This window comes from Podarcis gaigeae, assembly GCF_964106915.1.
Source record: "Podarcis gaigeae genome assembly, chromosome: 2".
Classification (NCBI taxonomy): domain Eukaryota; kingdom Metazoa; phylum Chordata; class Lepidosauria; order Squamata; family Lacertidae; genus Podarcis; species Podarcis gaigeae.
In genome coordinates this window covers 113161972-113176043 of record NC_139679.1, presented here as the reverse complement: position 1 = coordinate 113176043, position 14072 = coordinate 113161972, and the positions used below count along the sequence as shown (strand labels likewise).

The following is a 14072-nucleotide window of genomic DNA, read 5'->3' as shown; positions in this document are numbered from 1 at the left end:
GCCGAAATACCCAAGAGCAACTTAACCAAGAGGGTTGGCTAGTTGCTGACGCCGCTGCGCATCTCAAGGATCGCGAACAGAAACAATTCCTTCCGACGAACTTAGGAATTTCTGCAAACGTTTTAACAGCTCAGGATACCAGGAAAGCTTGATAGGACACCGTCTGAAGAAGTATGAGCAGGAAGTGTTAGCAGCTGTGAACTATTGGGGTCAGAGAAGGCGGAAGAGTGGCAGCCGTTTGAAAGGAAATTTCCTGCCTTTGGATTACAAAATATTAGAAACCACACACACTGCAATACATTTTGACGTGCTTTCAAACTGCTAGGTTGGCAGGAGCAGAGACGAGCAACGGGAGCTCACCCCGTTGTGGGGATTCGAACCGCCGACCTTCTGATCAGCAAGTCCTAGGCTCTGTGGTTTAACCCACAGCGCCACCTGCGTCCAACGTGCCGCTAGAGGCCTCATTAATAACTTTTGGTACATGTACAATTCTGGAGTTCAAGGTGCAAGATGATAACAGGCCAGCCAATTCTTATAATAACAGCAGCTAAGATTATCCCCCCCCCCCCCCGGGGACAGAGGAAGGTGTTTTGGAAAGTGACAAGCGAAACACCTGCCCACCGTCTCTGTCGAATCAGCTTCAATGCAAATAGACGCTGTGGGAGCACAGAGGGGGCCCTTTAAGTTGGCAGGTCTCCATTTAAAACATCTTATTAGCAGCGCAGATGCACTTGGGAGTAATTTGGCTGTTAACGTCTCCCAACTGTGTCTGAGCTAATGATCCCTGGGAGTCACCCACAGGCTTTGACGGTGTGAATTCACCAAGGAGAAATCCACACAAGAGATTCTTAATCATCATCATCATTTTTTAGCGCCTTTAAAAAACGCTGTGCGGTAATTGGTGTTTAGCTGTTGTGGCTTTCCCCAAAAGAATTATGGGACTTTACTTTGATGATGGTGTTGTTGAGAGAGTCCCTGTAACAAAGGGATCATTTCTTACTTTCTTATCAAATATTTTTTATTAGAATTTTCAACATAACAGTTTATCAAAAACATATCACCCTCATTTTCCCCCTTAGTTTTCCCCTCCCCAAGAAACACCCCCTCCCACCCCCAGACTTCCCTCAGGTCCTCTCTCTGGTTTTTCAACATATGCTATTCTCTGCATATTGTTACCAATACAGTGGTACCTCAGGTTACATACCTTTCAGGTTACACACGCTTCCGGTTACAGACTCTGCTAACCCAGAAATAGTGCTTCAGGTTAAGAACTTTGCTTCAGGATAAGAACAGAAATTGTGCTCCGGTGGCGTGGCGGCAGCAGGAGGCCCCATTAGCTAAAGTGGTGCTTCAGGTTAAGAACAGTTTCAGGTTAACTACGGACCTCCGGAACAAGTTAAGTACTTAACCCGAGGTACCACTGTAATAAATTTGTGTATGTTTATTCAAAACCTGCCAAGGAGTCCAGTTCACTTTGCTGTTTCTTTAAGTACTTTGTAAAAGGTTCCCATTCTTCTTTAAAGTCACCGTTGTCCTTATTACGCAGTTTATGTGTCAGTTTCGCCAATTCCACATAGTCCATCAATTTCTCTTGCCACAGTTATTTGGTTGGGATTTCGTCGTTCTTCCATCCTTGTACTAGTAAGACTCTTGCCGCCGTTGTCGTGTACATAAAGATGTTCTTCAATTTCCTTGGCAGGACAAAGGGATCATTTCTATACCCAAAGAAGAAGAAAAATCTCCAACAAAAGATTTTGTTTGGATACATTACACAGTAATTTTGCCCACATTTTCACTCTGGCCTGTAAGGTCAATCACGCTTTTATTTTCTAGGCATGCATGGGGAATTCAGAGAGAGGGGAAGATATATGGCTTAAAGTCTTACAGATTAAAACAAGGTTTATTTGTCTGAAGGTTTGATTTCAGCCTCCAAATAAAGTTGTAAGAACATAATAATTGCTCTGCTGCTAAAGTAGCTCACTTTCTTTCAGGCTTTACATTTGGTCACTACAGATGTAAGTTATATCTGCAAGGTATTTGCCAAATTCCAACAAGGACTACAACAATGTGCTATACATTTAAAGGAGTCTCATACCTCTTTAAACTTCCATGGCTTCTCCCAAAGGATCCTGAGAACTTTAGTTCGTTAAGGATAATGAGAGATGCATGGAGACCCCATTCCCCTCGGAGCAACGATTCGCAGATATCCCTAAAAAGAGGGATTGACTGTTAAATCACACTGAGAATTGAGGCTCTGAGAGATCATTCCAGTAGCAGCTGCCTGGAGCAATCCTATATACTTATTTACCTGGGTGTAATTTACCTGGATCCAATGGGACTTAACATCTGAGTAGATGTCTGGGGTTGTTCTGTGACAGACTCAAAAACACTGACAGACTAAAAAAACATTGCTCTGACATTTTGTGGGTGGTGGTGCCCTGATCTTCCATCAGCATGGCCAACAGCCAAAGATGATGGGAATTGTAGTTCAACACTTTCTCTATGTCAGGGGTCAGCAAACTTTTTCAGCAGGGGGCCAGTCCACTGTCCCTCAGACCTTGTGGGGGGCCGGACTATATTTTTAGGAGAGAAAAAAAGAACAAATTCCTATGCCCCACAAATAACCCAGAGATGCATTTTAAATAAAAGCACACATTCTGCTCATGTAAAAACATGCTGATTCCCGGTCCATCCGGGGGCCAGATTTAGAAGGCGATTGGGCCGGATCCGGACCCCAGGTCTTAGTTTGCCTACCCATGCTCTATGTCAGTGATGGCCAAACTTGGCCCTCCAGCTGTTTTGGGACTACAATTCCCATCATCCCTGACCACTGGTCCTGTTAGCTAGGGATGATGGGAGTTGTAGTCCCAAAACATCTGGAGGGCCAAGTCTGGCCATCACTGCTCTATGTTCATGATGCTGGGACCTGACTAAAATTATGGGTTCCTCACATGGAGTCAGGAATGCAAAGGACATCGAATGGACCAAGAGAGACACAAGTCTCGTCACTTAGCAATTTGGTTAATGATTGGAGAGACTCCAATTTCCATTGGCCAGTCTCTTCTTCACTGATTGATTGATCCTTACAGGCTTGTTCCTGATTGGCAGGAAGAAGGCCACACCTCCTCTTGGCCACTATTTAAAGCTCAGGCAGAAGAAGGAAATCTTGTTTGCTTTGGTGTTTGTCAGAAGCTGAGTCATCAAACCTTCACAATGGAGACTGTAAGTTGTCCGGAGGGAGTGGACTATGAGAATATGAGAGGAGTTTAGTTTGTTCTTTAATGTTAGATAGGGTCAGCTGGTAAGCATTTTAGCTTACTGTTTAATCTTCCTAAGTATATTTGGAAGTCAGCCCGGTAGAATTGATGGAGGCTTATTTCTAAGTGGAGCTGAGAGATTGCAGCCTTAATGAGTCAGGGATCAGAGGTTGCCAGTTCTGAGTCAATAATAGGTTTCTGCAGCTCATAGTGGCATGCCCATATCTAAAGATTCTTGAATGTTGCTCTAGCAAAACCTCCTTAAAACCGTTCTCCCCAAAAGCTCCGCTGCTGGACAGAATGCAAAAGGAACTAGCAATCCAGTTCTGTCTGGGTCTGCGAGATTGCAAATCCTATTGTGCTTCTGTGTACTTCTGGGTGTACGTGGAGTTAGAATTGCAGACAGTGGTAGTAGTTTCCTAGTTCCTTGTCGCATGGGTCAAGGTGGATGAACTGTTTATAGCTGCAGCAGTGCCTTCTGAATGAAGGCTAGTATTGCATGGTACTTAAGGCTCAAAGAACTGCCCTGGCCCTACCGTTTAGGCCTGGTGACATTCCAGCCTCAGGCAGTTGATGCTGGGCGTTGTGAAAGGGTAGCAAATTCGTGGTATCTAACTTCCCGTATCTCCTTACTGCTAGAAAAAGGAAAGGTTCCTGTAAATTCTTAGAGGTGGCCGGCTGTGCGTAATTTGCTTTGGGCAACAAAATATATCTTTCACGGTCATTCCTGTTTTTGCTCCGTAGAGCATGAGACTCTTAATCTCGGGGTCATCGGTGGGTGAAAAATTATTGCATTGCAGGGGTTGGACTAGATGACATTCATGGTCCCTTCCAACTCTGCAATTATGTTTATCCATGAGTTGATTATAAACAGAAGGAGTCAAGGTTGTGGCAGTTACTCATGCCTTAAGAGTACAGTGGTACCTCAGGTTACATACGCTTCAGGTTAAAGACTCCACTAACCCAGAAATAGTGCTTCAGGTTAAGAACTTTGCTTCAGGATAAGAACAGAAATCGGGCTCCGGCGGCAACAGAAGGCCCCATTAGCTAAAATGGTGCTTCAGGTTAAGAACAGTTTCAGGTTAAGTACGGACCTCCGGAACGAATTAAGTACTTAACCTGAGGTACCACTGTAGTTATTTGCTGATATAACGGCTGGTAATAAACTAATTTAATTATTGTGCTGTGCATGTGACCAGGCATGCCTTTAGAAATTATTCGGTGGTGCAGCTAGATATTAAATTGCTTAAAGCTCTCTGGGCTTCATTTTATTATTGTTTTCCTGTTTAGAAAATGCCTATTACTTAAATTCACTTCAAACTGTAGCAAAGCAACTCTGCTGTGTCTGGGGCCTTCCGGCATATCCCACAGAGCGTGGCCCTGAATCTCTGCCCGAAAGTTTTCTCTGATGATTCCACTGGGCTTATTAGGGGTTGTAAATGTTCTCTCTTGCTCTGCAAGCCATGATACTTTGTGCGAGACTTGTGGGTAGGAGGATGCCAGCCATTGTCTGGTTTGGCCTTGAGGAGGGCAGAGGCCTTGTGAGCAAAACGGAAAGGCAAACACTTAGCTATAGCACCTAATGATAACGGACATTCCTGAAAAAAGACGTCTTTGATTTTCTTAACCAAAAAAAGAACATTCCTGTTGGATTGGGTCAGAGAAACTCAAACAACTAGTCTTGCTCATTTACTCATTAACTACATGGAGAGAGCCTGCAGCTGGCTTCTTGTGAAACGGAATTGAAATAGCCAAATTTTCTCCCCTGTACAAACACATTTGTAAAGCACTAATGGTTTTCTGTGCTGTTGTAAACAAAAATCTGCCCTTTTTCCCTTATGGGGTATCCAAGAGCCCATATAGGTTCCCTATTGGTAGGAGAAAATAACAGAGGCCAACCAGAGAATATTGAGAAGCAAAGCAGCTAGTAAGCTTGATCTTTATTGATCTGTTGCAACAGGGTGCTCCCCTCACTCGCAGGAGAGGAGGAGGAACCCAGAACAATGGCGTGCAAGGCCTTATAAAGACTTTTGAAATTGCCACCTTGTAGATCAAGACCGCCCCCAGAAACATCATACATACATCACAGAAGGGGTGTAACCTAAGACCACCCTCCAGATATATCATGCCTACATCACATAAAAGGCGGTCTAAAACAGAAATTTGAATGTTGTTTTTCTCCTGTCGTTGTTTATCTCCTGTCTGGCAGGTTACTTGATTGGATTGCCTGGGGAGCCTGGCCAGTTTTTTGTAATGATAAATACTTAGTTCCTGGGCCAGGTCACAGGCTCACACCCTATTCATAAATGTGCCCTTAAGACAGGATTTGTGAGGAAAGAGACAATGGAGAAGTTTCCCACTTTGACCTTGCAGAGAAATAATTTGCTCAGTTTGGGAATCAAAATGGTTTCAGGTCGGTCCTCCTGTGCTGATCTATGTACGTGCTTGGTTGGTACACTTATGAACATTACCATATATCTAAGACCTCAAAATTCGTATCACAGTGCCTCGCCCCACATCATAATTTTGTTCTGAAGTAATGAACTCTTTGTGTGACTCCCTTGTCTGACCTGAACTACACCTGCAACCAGCATACTGCCCTCCAGCTGTTGGGGGCTCCCACTCCATCCTCTCTGGCCATTGACCATTTTGCTGGGGTCTGATGGGAGCTGTCCTGAAAATGCCTCTCTTCCAGCTAGATTCCTAGAATTGCTGGGAAACGGGGAAGGCTTATAATTTCTTGCCCTGTGTCCCTGCTCTGCATATGGGAGCATTCACCTGGAAACCAGCAATAACAGCTGTGTAACACTTTGTCTGTTATCACGTCCAGACCATAGATTTAAATCACTCATATACTTGGTTTCCCCTAAAGAATATTGGGAACTGTGGCTTAAGATTTTAACAACTCTCGGCACCCTCTACAGTTCCCAGGAATCTTTGGGAACATAGCTGTTTCAAAGTGGTATGAGTGTTTTAAATGTATAATACAGATGTGACCTACTTCTCCAGTTGGATCTCTGGTTCCTTCTCCCTTCCCCTTCCATGCTTGCAAAATTACAGTTCCCAGGTTTCCTGGGAAGGGGGGGGGCTTCCTAACCTTTATGGGGATGTGGACACCAGTCATAACATAGCTGTTGTGGTGGGGTTGGGATAATTCAACATGGTGCCTGTGGAATTGTGGCGCGATACAAGATGGCGGTGGTGGTCCAGCATAGTATAATGCAAAATGGCCGCCACATCTGAAAGACCAGAAGCAGAACATAGCTGTCAACGTTTCCCTTTTTAAAAGGGAAATCTCCTTATTCCGAATAGGATTCCTCTCATGAAAAGGGAAAAGTTGACAGCTATGGACCAGAACATGATATGGACATGTCCCCTCCATCAATGGAAATAATGGCCACTGTCCCCCACTTGCTGACAGAAAGAAGCTTGTTACATGTCTCCTTCATTCGGAATAGGTGGATAATTCTGGAACCCAATGAACTGTGGGCATGTTTAAGGGTTGTGTGTTCAATAATAGAGAGGCCAAGCCAATGGGGTGGGGGTGGGGGAAAGAAAACAATGCTTCATTGATTAGGGTGCAGCTGGGCCCTTTCTGGGAACTGCAAATATTTGCAGGGAGTTTCTTCCAAGAGAAACTGGAGTGGAAATGGTTCCCATTTCCAGATAGGAATGACAGTGATAAGATGTTACCTGTGTGCATTCTAATGCTCTTTGTTTCTGCTTTTCCTCCAGCAAATGGTTTTTTCTCACTTGTCAATCAAGCCTGGTGAATGCATCAAAGTGAAGGGGAAAGTGCCACCAGAGGCCAAAAGGTTTGTGTTGTTGAAGGTGGGCTGGTCTATTTTTGTTGGTGCAAAACAAACAAACAAACAACCCCCCCAAGCATATAGAAAGGAGAATTCCTGAATGCCAAGCTCTAAGTTTGGGGCAAGTACTCTTTGGTGAAGGAACTCCAGCAGAGATTTAAAGTCACAAAATATGCAGCAAAGCAGAGTGTGGAAAGGCAGGCTGCATTTGAAATATGCCCCTCCAAAATGTCCCCTTAAAAAAAAATATTTCCAAAGTTTCTTCCCCCAGCATAAAAAAGACCACACATTTGGTATAAATGGTTTACTTACAAACTCTCCAAAGGTCAGATTCATGTGCTTCAGAAAAGTTGCACAGGCAGTAAAACCTAGGTTGGTTACAAAGTGGTGAAAGTGCCTAAATTATTGGTATAGGAACTCAATCATTTATGAGAGCCATGCTGTTGGAGCAACCAATACATTATTGGAATGATAAGGTAAAAGATACAGTAAAACCATATATTTTTAATTAGTAATCTAACCAGCCACTGATGCTGATCACTACTAAAGGATGCTTAGCTTAACTATCCTTAAGAATTATTGGATGCTATTTTTGTGTGCTTTTATGGGCTCCTCCAAATGAACTGTCCATCCTGCTTTTCAAAGCTTACGTGGAGCTTATACAATGCCTGCTCTTTATTGAGCGTTTGTTCTGACTGTGGAGGCAGAGCATAGATTTTGGGGGGAGGTTACATATCTTCCCATTAATCATTATCTGACTCCTCTTAGTACAAGCAAGTTAAACGGTTCCATGATCACCACCACCAGTCTGTTAAAGGACTTGAAAGATGCAGTCAAATACCTTCAGCAGTGGCTTAGCATGGGTTGGCAGTGCCCGGGGCCACATGGAGGGGGTGAGAGGGAGGTAAACAGATGTAGTACGCATGCACATTCAACTGCTTAATGGCATCCGCATCACATGGGAGATGGCAGCTGCAGAGATGAGAAGAGTTATTGGAAGAGGACTGGAAGAACTTTAAAGTTTATCTACAAAAACATTGTAAAATTTATGAATGCTAAGGGCATTGTAAAGGAAATGAAGGGGTTCTAGTGATTAAGATAAGTAAGAGTATAAAGGGAAGGATAAAGGATGAACTTGAATAACATGATAATTGCTGAACTAATTTTAAAGTGGAATACATGAAAGGAAGGCGGGTGGAAGCAAAGAAAATAAGATTTGGAAGGGTATTAATCTGAAACGGAGTTTTTTAATGTTGAATTTTCTTTTTATGTTTTTATTTTTTTCTATTCTGTGTTTTTGTTTGTATTTCTGATGTGTGTGTTTGTTGGTTTTTTGTGATTTTAGTTAATTTTATTGTTGTTAATTTTTGTAAAACTCAATAAAATATCATTTAAAAAAAAAAGATGAGAAGAGTTCTTCCTTTGTCTGGAGAGGTCACATGGAGAAGCTTTTTTCAATGGAGCCCAGCGATGGAAGCACACAACTGTATTGAAGCAGCACCGGGGGTTGAAATTTGTGCCCCGGGTAACTGCCCCCACGCTACACCACTGCAAAACAGGACTTTGCAAAGACAAAGGCTTTTGCCAAGTCACAAACCCAGGCTGGGTCAATCGGCAACAGTATCCTACTTCCAATATCACCATAACAATAGAACCGTTAGACTTTGTCTCTGCCAGCTCCTGCTAATCCACCTTGTGAGTGTTTGTCTCATGTGGTCCTCCCCTCTTTCCAGCTTTGCCCTCAACTTGTGCCACGATGATTCAGACACGATCCTCCACTTCAATCCTCGCTTTGATAGTCACGGAGACGTCAACACCATTGTGTGCAACTCAAAGACGAATGGGCAGTGGGACTCGGAGCTGCGGGAGTCGCTGTTCCCCTTCCAGCAGGGAGAAGACACCAAGGTGAGCAGGAATAGCCTCAGCACCGCCAGAACTTCAAGGCGAGGCAGTGGTCATTCCTGGATTGGGGACCTCCTTGGGCACTGGGAACTTCAAAATAAGTTGGATCCTTGGTCCGCCTGGCATTGACTCTCCTGGTATTAAGTAGTGAGTGGACATAGCAGATGACAGAGATTTCTCCAGGTAGTTCTTTATAAGTAAACTGGAACTGAACTGAACTGCAAACAGCTCAGCCGGCCTGCTTTTATAGGCAGCCGACTGTCAACATTGTAACAACAACAACCCAGGGTTTCCCGCCTAAATTAACATGTGGACCTGAATGAAAACTATATACACAATACCCCCTGGTGGCCAGGGTGAGAACTTCAATACATAACACCTGGGTTTCAGGGAGAGGCTACCTGAAGATGCTGAAAAATTGAACCCAGGTCTTCTGCATGTGATATGGTTCCTCTTTCCCCTGGGCTATGATGGGGGTGATGCTCCTTCAGGTATACTGGGCCGAGGCCATTTAGAGCTTTAAAGGTCGGCACCAACACTTTGAATTGTGCTCAGAAACATACTGGGAGCCAATAAAGGTCTTTCAAGCCGCTCCCAGTCACCAGTCTAGCTGCCACATTCTGGATTAGTTGTAGTTGTTGTTTCCGGGTCACCTTAAAAGGTAGCCCCACATAGAGCCCATTGCAGTAGTCCAAGCGAGAGATAACCAGAGCATGCACCACTCTGGTGAGACAGTCCGTGGGCAGGTAGGGTCTCAGCCTGTGTACCAGGTGGAGCTGGTAGACAGCTGCCCTGGACACAGAATTGACCTGCGCCTCCATGGACAGCTGTGAGTCCAAAATGACTCCCAGGCTGCGCACCTGGCCCTTCAGGGGCACAGTTACCCCATTCAGGACCAGGGAATCCTCCACACCTGCCTGCCTCCTGTCCCCCCAAAACAGTACTTCTGTCTTGTTAGGATTCAACCTCAGCCTTCATCCATCCTCCAATCGCCCCCTGCAATGCAGGCATCTCAACACATGGTTTCCCATCCAATTTGAAACCATACCAGACCCTGCTTAGCTTTTCAAACGTTCTAGCAATTTTATTGCTGCACCACTAGAGGGAGAGAAAGGATAGATGTGTTTTGTGTGAAAAGCATCAATTAGCTGGTTTATTTTCATTAAAATGTTTAAAAAGAGGGTTGCATCCATGTCCTGTTTACAGTAGACCCATTGAAATGAATGAGCTCAATTTTTCCATGCCTATTAATTCAGGGAGCCTACCCTAAGTAGAACTGGCATTGGCTACAACTCTGAATTTCTCTCCCCAACCTTAATTTCTACAGCCAAATGATGAGGGTCATGGTTTCAGGTTGAACTGCCCTAACAGAACCCCCCAAACAAAATTGGGCAGGAGGTACAATTGCAAGGGTGATAGTAGTTTATTTCCCTCCCTCCCTCCATTAATCCACTCCTGTTTGGGCCATAAATCTCTTGGAAGCATCTAATTGCCTCTTTCCAAGGATCAACCCATGACCCTAACTCCTTGACTCCTCTTCTTCCCAGATCTGTTTGTCCTTTGATTACGAGGCAGTGACTGTGAAGATCAACGGAGACCAGGAAGTCAAGTTCCCTAATCGGCTTGGGGCGAGTTCTGCAAAAATATTCTCGGTGGAGGGAGACATTGCGATCAAAAGTGTCAAGTTTGATTGAAGTTCAGCCATGTCTTATTTTGTATGTCTATAGAAGGAAAAACAGAAAATAAAATGTGTTGCTTGACCTTGTCTGCCTTGCCATTTTCCTGGGGATTCCTATTGACATACAATTACCACTCCGGGAGGGAAACAGATACCAGCCAACGACAAATGCGAACTTGGATTAAAGTTAGATTGTTCCTGGTTTGAATTCCAGGTTTTCTCCTTGGCTAAGGTGTGAATGCATGCATGATTTCATTATGTTCCATGAGATTTATCTAGAGCCCATGTTTCATTGAACTTAATTTAGTGTTTTTACCCTGCTGCTCCCAGATCAACAAAAATGAAACAGTCCCAGTTCTTGGGTTTAGAATCTTAAAAAGACAACACAAAAGGAAAATGGATTGGGAGGAGGAAGTAAGCAAACTCAGAACAGTTTTTAGTTACAATGTCTTTTAATGATCAGCTGGGATGGAAGCTGTTCAAGGAGAGCAGGAGCCAAAAGTTCTTGTTTTCTCTTTTCTTACCTCCTGACAGGTTATCTTTTCAGGTGACTTCAGTAAATAAGCATTTAATAGAATGTATAGAAATGCAATAATTCTTCCAGTGAAGTTGTGAAGCAAAAGCACTGAGCTCTTTCAAAGTGTGGCACAACCCTCTGGCTGTGTACACACACCATATGCTTAAAGGACCCTCCCCCAAAATGCTGGGAACTCTAGTTTTAAGGATGCTGAGCTTTGTATCTCTCTGAGCGTAAACTACAGCTCCCATGATCTTGCAGTGTGTGTGAAAAGTACAAATGCCGCCTTGGCCTTATGTATTTGAGCTTCTTGGTGACAGCAATCTGGTCCCTTGGTGCCTTAAAATAATTGAAATTGAAATACTTTACTGTCACTTGTACAACTTGTATACAGTGAGATTACATGAGTACCTAGTGTAATACAATGAATGCAGTACAGTTGTACCTTGGAAATCGAATGGCATCTGTTCTGGAAGTCCATTCAACTTCCAAAACGTTCAGAAAGCAAAGCGCGACTTCTGATTGGCTGCAGGAAACTCCTGCAGCCAATCGGAAGCCCGCTGGACATTCGGCTTCCAAAAGAATGTTCAAAAACTGGAACACTCACTTCTGGGTTTGCGGCATTTTGGAGCTAAAACGTTTGAGAACTAAGCTGTTTGAAAACCAAGGCATGGCAGTACTTGAAAGAAATGAGTTCAGATCTTTCCTTCAGCATAATATGGTAATTGTCTCCTTACAGCTGTCTGAGTTTAATTTTTTAAAATTTTGTTTTGACTATGGCAGACCAACCTACCTGTAACTAGTTTAACATTATGGCCAACCAAAATGTCACAAATTGGTGAGTAAGGTTTTATTTAGCTATTTATATAAATATTTATATACAGTGGTACCTCGGGTTACATACGCTTCAGGTTACATACGCTTCAGGTTACAGACTCCGCTAACCCAGAAATAGTGCTTCAGGTTAAGAACTTTGCTTCAGGTTGAGAAAAGAAATTGTGCTCCGGCGGCGGCAGCGGGAGGCCCCATTAGCTAAAGTGGTGTTTCAGGTTAAGAACGGACCTCCAGAATGAATTAAGTACTTAACAGGAGGTACCACTGTACTGCTGTATCATAAATATGTCTGTGGTTTACAGCAATGTAAAACCAGACAGTAAAATCATAAAAGGTTTTGAGTCCACCTGAACTTAGGTTTTAAGCAAAGCAAGGAAGAGGAGTGATGGAGGAAAGCTGTCTTGCTCTTGACATCTGCATCGGTCAAAAATCCATTTCCCTTTTATGCCTGATGTGCGGCTGGTCACAGAGCATTCGCAGTTCAGAATTTGCCACTCGGCCATTGGGTTTTGCGGTGGAATTTGAGATTTCAGCAGCTCAGCCTGACTCCCCAATACACCCCGAAAAAGGGACAGATCCTCTCCCCGGAGAACGAGGCTGCAGGGAAACTGAATATCAAGTCATCCGTGTCAAAGAAATCCACGCGACCTCCTTCATAGTCCAGGTACACCCGGATCTTCCTGGGCTCGTATCTCAAGCTCAAGAGGGTCCTCTCGGAGGATGTAAACGCCGTGAGCCGATAAGGAGACAATGGCGTCCTCAGTGAGTCTGGCAGGGCCTTGCCCAGAGCCCAGATTCCCCCGTTGGGATTGAAACTGACCTTTCCTTTCCTCACGACGGACTCTCTGGCAGCTCCCACTGCCCAGATCTCCATGTTTTCTTTCAACTCCCATTGCCTTTCAATTGGACGAGACTCTCCTTTCCTCCTGACGGATGGTTCTCGCGAAGCCCGCAAGGCCTGCGGCGGTGCCTCTTCTACTTCCACCTCCCACCAGTGTCTTCCCGAAGCGAACCTCTCTTGGCCCAGTACAAAGGGCTCCCAGTCAAATCGCGAAGGGTTGTCAGGCAGGTCCTGCGTCCTGCATCCCCATCTTACTCTCTTCAGGTCTTGGGAGAGGATGAGGTTTGCATGAGCTGTGCTGGGATCCAGAGTCACGTTCACTGCGGAGAAGAGGAAAAATAAGGAAAGAAGGATGGTTGGATTTATTATTATTATTATTAAAGATTTTCTTGTTTTACAGAAGTATGTGTAATGTCTCTCCTATTTTTTCCATGTACCCTTTTTACAAATCCGTTTCATTTGTTGAGACATTAGGGGGAGAGAGAAAAGGGGTGGAGGGGGGAAGATGGGTGGGGGTGGGGTCGGGTGGCGATGTTTCTATTATGCTTAATGTATGTAGGGTTTGGTGTCAGCGTTGCTTGTGCTGTTCACTTGTTTCTTTGGTGGTGAGAGAGGTTGGGGTTGGCCTAGGGTGTGGTTGTTTGTTTGTGGTTGGCTGTGGTGATCTTTGTTTTCGTGTGTGAGTGGGGTGGGTGGGTGTTTTGGATCAGGTTAGCCATATTGATTTGTAGGCTGTTGGTGGATTATTGTCGTCTTGTTGGGCTGTGTGTGTGATAAAGGGGAGCCATACCGGGGTAAAGGCGTCATCTTCTGTTTGTCCCCGTGTCAGTTTCAGTTTATTGGTTAATTTTTCTAGTAGGGCTGTTTCCCATACTATTTGGTACCATTGGTCCATGCTTACTCCTGACAGGTCTCTCCAGTGTCTGGTTATGGTGTTTCTGGCTGCTGAAAGTAGGCAGGTTATGAGTTCTTTGTGGTGTAAATGGGCATTGTTGTCTTGGAAGATGTTTAGTAGGGCCAGTTCTGGGGTGATGTCTAATACTTGCTTAGTTATTTTACATATTTCTCATGTGGCTGTTGTCCAGAATAGTTGGATTTTGGGGCACTCCCACCACATGTGGAGGTATGTTGTATGGTGCCAGTAGAAACTTAACCAGAGAGGGACTCACAAAACTCCCTTTCCACCGGCTTCTGGTCAGGAGGCCAGCCTAACCTACCTTACAGAGGTGTTGCG

At 44.3% G+C, this 14072-nt stretch overlaps 3 protein-coding genes across 6 annotated transcripts in view; 1 reads left to right on the top strand and 2 right to left on the bottom strand.

Annotated features, from left to right (window-relative positions):
* LOC310837596 (uncharacterized protein) overlaps positions 1–2241 on the bottom strand; it is a 36566-nt gene extending 34325 nt beyond the window's left edge. Inside the window, exon 1 of one of the 3 annotated variants that reach the window (XM_083724439.1) lies at positions 2096–2241. The gene's annotated coding sequence lies outside the window, so the exon portion shown is untranslated. The remainder of the gene's footprint in view (positions 1–2095) is intronic. The other 2 variants (XM_083724441.1, XM_083724440.1) reach the window with 2 other exon arrangements.
* Positions 1–14072, bottom strand: part of LOC310837988 (E3 ubiquitin-protein ligase TRIM11-like) — a 1016249-nt gene that overhangs the window by 998119 nt on the left and 4058 nt on the right. Inside the window, exon 3 of the mRNA XM_083725296.1 lies at positions 11587–13158. Coding sequence (XP_083581422.1) covers positions 12527–13158 — 632 coding nt within the window. The 3' untranslated portion in view covers positions 11587–12526. The remainder of the gene's footprint in view (positions 1–11586; positions 13159–14072) is intronic.
* On the top strand, positions 3158–10733 carry LOC310838057 (16 kDa beta-galactoside-binding lectin-like). Of its 2 annotated transcripts, none has more exons than XM_083725448.1 (4): positions 3158–3222; positions 6993–7072; positions 8800–8971; positions 10516–10733. In XM_083725448.1, the coding sequence occupies exons 1-4, from the start codon at positions 3214–3216 to the stop codon at positions 10660–10662; spliced, it is 408 nt and encodes a 135-aa protein (XP_083581574.1). In that variant the 5' UTR covers positions 3158–3213; the 3' UTR covers positions 10663–10733. The 2 variants fall into 2 exon arrangements, with proteins under 2 accessions (XP_083581574.1, XP_083581573.1); XM_083725447.1 differs by lacking the exon at positions 3158–3222 and adding an exon at positions 5143–5466.

Bases quoted from the DNA above. Each gene is read 5' to 3' on its own strand.
- LOC310838057 (XM_083725447.1), top strand. From the start codon at position 5,425: ATGTTGTTTTTCTCCTGTCGTTGTTTATCTCCTGTCTGGCAG. The intron at 7,073-8,799 runs GTTTGTGTTGTT...CCCTCTTTCCAG, and splicing joins GTGCCACCAGAGGCCAAAAG to CTTTGCCCTCAACTTGTGCC. The intron at 8,972-10,515 runs GTGAGCAGGAAT...TCTTCTTCCCAG, and splicing joins AGCAGGGAGAAGACACCAAG to ATCTGTTTGTCCTTTGATTA.